This window comes from Camelus dromedarius, chromosome 5, assembly GCF_036321535.1.
Source record: "Camelus dromedarius isolate mCamDro1 chromosome 5, mCamDro1.pat, whole genome shotgun sequence".
Lineage (NCBI taxonomy): Eukaryota > Metazoa > Chordata > Mammalia > Artiodactyla > Camelidae > Camelus > Camelus dromedarius.
Window position 1 is genome coordinate 83,224,644 of NC_087440.1, and position 8,019 is coordinate 83,232,662.

The 8,019-nt window shown below is 45.2% G+C and overlaps 1 protein-coding gene across 3 annotated transcripts in view; it reads right to left on the bottom strand.

Annotated features, from left to right (window-relative positions):
- FBLN5 (fibulin 5) overlaps nt 1-6,258 on the bottom strand; it is a 70,293-nt gene extending 64,035 nt beyond the window's left edge. Inside the window, exons 1-3 of one of the 3 annotated variants that reach the window (XM_031454210.2) lie at nt 6,103-6,211; nt 5,730-5,940; nt 1,982-2,036 (exon numbers count right to left, since the gene is read on the bottom strand). In XM_031454210.2, the coding sequence (XP_031310070.1) occupies nt 1,982-2,036; nt 5,730-5,746 (72 nt within the window). In that variant the 5' untranslated portion in view covers nt 5,747-5,940; nt 6,103-6,211. Of the gene's footprint in view, nt 1-1,981; nt 2,037-5,204; nt 5,543-5,729 lie in introns of those variants that run through there. The other 2 variants (XM_031454209.2, XM_010988136.3) reach the window with 2 other exon arrangements.
- Nucleotides 6,259-8,019: the final 1,761 nt, after the last annotated feature.

An 8,019-nucleotide genomic window follows, 5' to 3' on the forward strand; every position in this document is an offset into this window, starting at 1 on the left:
GCATCCTTGATACCAGCACTTGTGTTACAACCCTTATTTATCCATTTTGGGGGTATTTTCTTACAATGATCTTACACTTAGCATTACTTTTTAAGCTCCTGCATCATTGCTTCAAAACACCCATTTTTAGAGGATGGTTATTCGGGCTTTTTCCTGCACTAGTTTTTTTTGGGGGGGAGGGGCTGGTAACTTGGTTCATTTATTAATTGGTATTATTTACTTAACGGAGGTACAGGGGATCGAACCCAGGACCTTGTGCGTGCTAAGCATACACTCTACCACTGAGCTATACCCTCCCCTGCTCTAGTTTTGAAGAGCAATAGTAATCCCATCTGATCTACGAGATGAGGCCTGCCCTATCCTCATCCCTTTCTGGGAGGGGATATGACTAATGTGAAGGACAACCACTCTTTCTTTGGAGGCTACTTAACCTCACCTTCTCAAAGGCCAGCATGAGCTCTTTGTCTCCTGTGAAATCCTCTACCTGAGTCTGAGGTCTTTGTATACAATAAATCTACATAGTGATGCGCTCGGTTTTCTAAGAAAAGTAGATTTGGGGAAATTCTTCCATTTCGCCCTCAGGAAGACAATGCCACAAAGATGCTTCCAGAGATAGCCAGATTTCAACGGTCCCCAGGGGTTGTAGGCTTCATGTATGACTTGAGTTACAACTTCCTGCATTTAGAAAAATCCCATAAGGTCGACAATCACCCCTGGAGCTGACATTTTATAGGAATAAGTAAAGAGGCGTATTTTTGCCTGTGGGGGCCCATCCCTGGCTTCCCCTACAGCTTCAGTGGTTCAGCTTCCCTGAGCTATGGCTGGGTTTGTGGAGAAAACAGATTTAGCCTGAAATCCTGGGGGTGGGCTCAGGCATCTTAGGGCCTTGGGGCAAGAGAAATGGAGCAGATGAGCCAGAAGTCTGCGCCACAAAGTTCAGGAGACTTAAGTTGCAGCCCTGGCTCCCTGACTAAATATAGTTGTGGGTTCAAGTCCACTGCCTGGCTTCAAATTCTCAGTTTAGCCCCTGCTCACTGCACAACTTTTCTCTGCCTCAGTTTCCTCATCTGTAAAATGGGGATAATCGTTCTTACTTCTGACTGGTTGTAAGGACTAAATTGTTAATGCATGTAAAGTAACTCTAGTGCAGTAAACACTACAGTATAACCCTGGCCCTCTCTGGGCCTAGATGTCTTCAATTGTCACCACAGAGCTGGACTAGAGGATGCCAAGTTCCCTCCATGTTCCAAAAAAGGCTTTGTTACTCTTTCCAAGATCCTTTCCACTTCCAATAAAATGTATTTCAAAATTCTTAATATGAAAGGAAAAACTTTCCCCTACTTGCCCACGGCCCCTCGGCCCTGCTCAAAGGTGCAGTTTCTCTCTTTTCTGAGCTGGAGACGTAGAGAAGCTGCCTTGAGCTTCTCCAGGGAGATCTGCCCACACTTCTCAGGGCAGACACAAAGGTCACGTTATACAATGGGGGATGCTGCTGGCTTCTCCCACACAGCCCCCCGCAGCCTGAGCTCCCCTTCACATTCCTCCCAGGGGTTCTCGTCCCAAGGTGGGTCCTTGTGGGCTGGGAGCTGAATCGCCCCAGACTGCATGTTAGCCTTCCTCTGCCCACCTCTGCCAGCAGGGGTGCGTGTCTGTGGACCACGTGGGCCACAGGCACCATCACCCGGAAACACTAGACCATGTCTGACTTTTTAACACTTACAATAAATCAAGACTGCCTACACAAATAAGGTGGCATGATCTGATTATAAGAGTCTTGGATTGGGAATCAGGACACCAAGGTCCCAGCCCTGCCACTTATAAACTACATCACCTGGGGCAAGCCTCAACTTCCCTGAGCCCCCCTCTCATCTCTATGCAATGAAGAGCCAGTTTAGGTAAACGACACAATTCTAGGATTCTAAAATGTGTAGCTGGACACCCTCACCCTGGTTTTTAACACTTTTTCTGATACAAATCTTACCTGTGCATCCCCAGGACTCGGAAGACAGAGTGCCAGAATAGTAACGGTGAGTATCCTGTGGAGAGCAAGAAGCCGAGGTAAGTGCCCAGGATGCTTCCAGGATCCAGGTCTGGGGTAGACAAGCACCTCATGCTGTCTGTGTGTTTACAATGGTGACTTCACCTTGTGCTTAAATTGGCAGAGGGTGGAGGCTGGTGGGGGGCGGCATGCTCCAGAAAGGCTGGGGGGCGGGGGTGGGAACTTCAGATGCCCCAGTCATCCCAAACAGAACCTCACCTCTTCCACTGGTTTCATATGTTGGGATAATGTGTTAGATGGCATTTTTTAAATAAAGGGTTTTGTTGTTTCAAAGAGCAAATCTAACACCCACCACCGTGATACGAACAATGCATCCACCAGCTGCTTGGCCCTGACTCCTGACACAGGGTGACTTGCCTGTTTTTTTTCTTTTTTCTTTTTTTTATTTATGGCTTTTTCTTTTTTTTAATTTTTAAAAAAATGTGGGGGGCAGCTAATTAGATTTATTTATTTATTTTTGATGGAGGTACGAGGGATTGAACCCAGAACCTTGTGCACACTAAGCACGCGCTCTACCACTGAGCTCTACCCTCCACCCCTTTGCCTGAGTTTTGAGCGTCTTTACTCTGAAATGATTACAGCAAAGGAGCGGTCACGCCCTCAAGTGATGAGAGAAAGGAAAGTAGAAACGTGAGGCATGTGAGTTCCACAGAACAGAGGTGTCACGGGACCACGTGGACTCCCAGGCACGCCTCCCACAGGCCCTGCTGGAGAGAAGACAGGAGAACCTGGGCAGCCTGGAGAAGAAGGGGCACCGTGGACCCTTGGGAGGAGGCGTCAAGAAACGGCATTTCTTCCCAAGCCACCAGCCCCCAGTCCTGCAATTTCTCCCCTTCGTCACTCATGAGCGTCTATCCAACAAAACCGTGGTCACTGATAAGCTTTAAGACTACAAGGTCGATACCACCTCACATCCACCAGGATGGCTGCAACCAAAAAAACAGAAAAAAAACTGCTGGGGAGGATGTGGAGAGACTGGGACCCTTGTGTGTTGCTGGTGTGAATACAAGTTGGTGCAGCCACTATGGAAAACAGTCTGGAGGACTCCTCAGAAATTTAAAAATAGAGCTACCGCATGATCCAGCAATCCCACTGCTGGATATATACACAAAAGAACTGAAAACAGCACAATATTGTAAAATGATTAAAAATCAATAAAAAATGTTAAAAAAAAAAAGAATTGAAAACAGGGTCTCAAAGAGATATTTGTACACCTATGTTCACAGCAGCATTATTCACAAAAGCCAAAAGATGGAAGCAACAAGTGTCCATCAACAGATGAACAGATAAACAATGTGTTATACACATACGGTGGAATATTATTCAGCCTTAAAAAGGAAAGAAATTCTGACAAGTGCTACAACATGGATGAGGACATTATGCTAAGTGAAATAAGCCAGGCACAAAAAGACAAATACTATTTAATTTCACTTATATGAGGGATTGAGAGCAATCAAAATTACAGAGACAGAAAGAAGAATGGTGGTTGTCAGGGGCTGGGGGGAGGAGGAAACAGTTGTTGTTTATGGCTATAGAGTTTCAGTTTTACAAGATAGAAAGAGGTCTGGACGTGGGTGGCACAGCAATGTGAACGCATTTAACATGACTCAACTGTATACTTAAAAATGATTAAGATAGTTTTTAAAAATCTATGTAAACACAGAATGTTATGTGGTGCTATTATTATTGAATTCAGTAGAGATTTATCTGAGCAACTACTATTTGCGGGCATGGACCCTCGACAGGCAGAAAATCTATAAAACTATGAGCCAGTCGCTGCCCTGGAGAGCTGGCTGGATTGCTATGTGAACAGATAATGTCTACACACTTTGGTTAGGATGCTAACAGACATGCCCACTGAGTGCCAAGAAAGCCAGGCTGGGGGTAGGGAATGGAAGGTCAGGGAAGGCTTCCTGGAGGAGGTGATCTCAAAGGCTTTGTCAGTAAAGCAGTGGACCTGGGACCTGGTTGGATTCAATGGCCTGTTACTGTCACGTACACCTTCATTTTATAATCCCTCCCTTCATAAAAAGAGTGTTCAGTAGATTACAGAACCCCATCCATGACACAAGGCTCATATGAATCAGTAATGTTGGGTACCTGGAGGGCCCCAGAATTAAGGTGACATCCAGAGGCAACAGGACCCTGATATGGTGTTAGGACATGAAGCCCACTTCCTTCCTCTAGTCCTCAATCCAAATAATAAAGACCCTGAGAGCCCACAAGTTTTCATTTCATCTGAGTGCCTGTGTGAGCCAGGTTCCAGAATGCTGGAGACAGCTCTAACCTTATAAAGTGCAGAGCCAAATCCCAGGGCTTTTTGATATTTGCAACGGCCAGATTTATATCTGGAAGGAATGAAAGAACAATAACAAATTTATTTTCCAGGCTGTATATTATGAATTTCAATGTTTTCCTGTTTCTTCACATGAAGTTTCCTTTCGGTTGGTTATAAAACCCTGTCTCGTTTATGTTGGAGACAGAACAGGCTGACTGAACTTCAAGAGCTGGGGGAAAAGACATGCTAACCCCCTGCCTCCCCCTACCCCCGACTCCCCCATTCCCTTTGGCTACAGGGCAGTCCCAGGACAGGTCTCCTCTGAGAGCTCCAGCCTCAAGCCCAGCCTCTTGGAAAAGCCACAGCTGGGTCCCAGGGGCCAAGCAAGCTCCAGGCTAATTGAGACAGTTTTCCAAAAATGAAATAATATCCAAGCATTGCTGCTCTCACAGTGTCACAAACAGTTGCACCTTGTGAAAAACTCTAGAAAACTCCAAAATAAATCAACTATTGGAACATTGGGGATCCTTTGATGCTCATAACAGGTCCCCGGAACTTTTGAAGGCAGGTAGGTCCACCTATGTGTGCACCATACTCGGCTGTAAAGACCAACCAAATCTCAGAGAAGTGCTGGTCCCCAATCCAGGATGACAGGATTACAGCTTCGTTTTCAGAACACAAACACACACACACACACACACACACACACACACACACACACACACAGATAATCTGTCTAAAGCAGCTACGTTTCCAAGAATTCCGTGGATAAAGACTGTGCAGATGTAATGTAGATAAAGTTCAAGATTTAAGGATCACTTGACTAGAATTGCAATTTCCTTAAAGAATAGCAAAATGTTTGCTTACACGCATTTCTGTCTGCAGTCCCCACTTTTCATTGGCTCGAGACTTCTGGGTCGCATGCCCGTTCCGAATCCCACACAGACATAGAGCAAATCTAGCCCCGGGATGTGCAGCTAGCCCGTTCGCTCGTCCAACAGCCGATGCAGCAAAATAACTACTAGTGAACTCGTAACTGAGCTCCTCAATTTAAAAAAAATATACGTTTAAAAAACTTTAAAACGGCACACAAATTTGGCTGCCCTTTTGGAAAAGAAAGAGGAGCACCACGCTCTGAGAGTTTTGCTGACCTCTCTCGGATGCTGGCTTCCGAAATGGCATTAGAAAATACCCACTCCCAAAAGAAGGCTTCGAGATGGAAATTACAGAGGCGCAGCTTTTTGTAATTAACAATATCATTGCATCACCAGCTAATGCCTTTTCCAATATCCTGACACAGCCTGAAACCCGGCCATAGCCATTTTCCACCCATCAGGTTTTCAGAAAGGTTTCCAGACCCTGGAGGGAAAAAGTCCGGAGCAGAGGACATACCTTTTGAATCCTGGCATGTCCAAGACGCGGGGACAGGAGAAGCCAGGGAGAGAGGAAAGAGCTCTCAGCACGGGACCCTCGGAGCAAGCAGTTCCTGAACTTCGGCCTCCTCTGGGCCTGCGGGGCTCGCCGAGATTTTTATTCCACAGGGGATGAGCGAGTCGTGGAGAGGACAAGGGGAGAGCCTGGGTCCTCCGAGCCACTGGAGAGCCTACAGAGAAAGCACCTGGTTTTGCTTAGCCCTCTTCAGTAATTCAGCATTAAACCAATTGGAGGAGGAATGTTAAAAATGAACACTTCATTTTCTAAGTATGTTAAACAATGCAAATGGGGCCTCAGTCTGGACACAGCTGGTTCAGATTACAGCGCTCACCAACTGGCTAGACTCCTCACAACAATCTTGGGGCGTCTGCCAGGACCAAGTGCTCAGCGCTGGGAGGAGAGAGCCCTTTCCCGGGCGGCGGAGCAGCCGCACTTGGGCTCCCAGCATCTCTACTGGAGGCGATTGGCGGGCAAGTGCAGGAGGGTGGGGTGCGGGGGAGCTGGGAGGGCCAGTTGACCCTTTACTTCCCACCCAGGGAGGACATCCTGGGGCTGGGCCGTCCTGGCCGAGGCGGGGGCGGGGACGCAGCCCCCAGCACTTCGCTGTGGCACTGGGACACCCGTGGACGTTACTCTTCCCTGGAAGAGGAGTAACTTGAACTCATGACAAACAGCGACAGGGACTAGAGTCCTTTGATTTATTGGGAAACCAGACCCAGGGAAGCAGAGGCTTGGGGTGGGCCACAGGAGACTTACGATTTTCCAGAAAAAGGGGTGGGGAGCAGGAGTGGGTGGGAGAGAGGAGGATGGAAACTGGCTGACCCTAATTCAAGATAGCAGCTTGTGCAATGCAGACCTTTGAGAGGACACTCTCCCCACCCCGCCCTCATCCCCTGACTCTTGGGGGCATGTTCTTGCTTTAATTAAAAAGTGTCCATGTATCGAATCAACACATTGTGTACACCTGAAACTTATGCAATGTTATATGTCAGGTATAGCTCAATAAAGCTGGAAGAATATTTTTAATTTTAAAGTGTCCCTTGGCTTGAAAAGTGATTTTAACAAGTTGCAAGGTGATTTGAAAAGACAAAAGGGCAGTCAGGGAAAGCAGAATGATGGATGATTATGATGATAATTAATAATAATAATAATAATAATAATAATTAATAATACTATGCTATGTCCTTTATATTCATTATATTGGTTGTTTCAAACTATGTCTGTTTCTTTCTTTCTTTTTTTTCCTTTTTTAGTTTCATTACATCCCTTTTTATCAAATGAAATCTTACCAAAGACACTATTTTTTAAGAGATGAAAAGGGTTGGCAGTAGTCCAAGCGCCTCCTTCCCCACCTGCCTCTTCCCTTGGGCCCCTCAACACAGTCCTACCTACAGCCTGAAAAGCACTGATGGGGTCCTTTCTCCTCATCATAATTCTGTGCAGCAGTAAGAATTATTATCTGCATTGTATTGGAGGGGGTTAAGAGAGGTTAGGTAACTTCCCCATGGTCACACAGCTATTCATTGATACAGCTGAGACTTCAAGTCCACATATTTAGCCTTCTCAAAGGGCATTTTTTGGGGTAAGTAAATGGAATCCTACTCATAAAAATACACTCAACAAGAATGGCAGAATGTTGGTAGTTATTGAAGCTGAATGTCCTACTACTATTCTATTTACTTTGTATGTATTGGACATTTCCCCCAATAAAGCATTTAAAAAATACATTATATGTTCCAGGTTGTTCACTGCTCCCATTGCTTGAAATAGCAAAAAAGAGTATAAAGAACCTTATCATCCATCAATCAGGCATCAATAGGGTTAAATAAAATAAGAGACTTCCAAAAATAGACTATTGGGCAACGAATTTTAAAAACCCAGACACATAAGAGTACATACTGAATGACTCCTTTGCTACAGAATTCAAAATGAGGTAGTGACTGGGAGGGGGTACCAGGGGCCTTCTGCATGCTGGTAATATTCTAATTATTTATCTTGATGCTGGTTCCACAGGGATGTGTACACTTAGGATTTGTGAAGTCTTACGTACATTACATTTTTTTTTAAAGGAGTGAAGCAGCTTCTTATGCACTGATATCAAAAGATTTCCAATAAATTTTGTGGTCAAAATGGTAGGATATTGGTAATTTCATACAGGTCAAACTAATATATTAATAAGTGTAAAAACAGGTTTTAGAACTGTGTGTAAAGCATGCCATCATTTGAGAAAAATGTATATACACAAGTT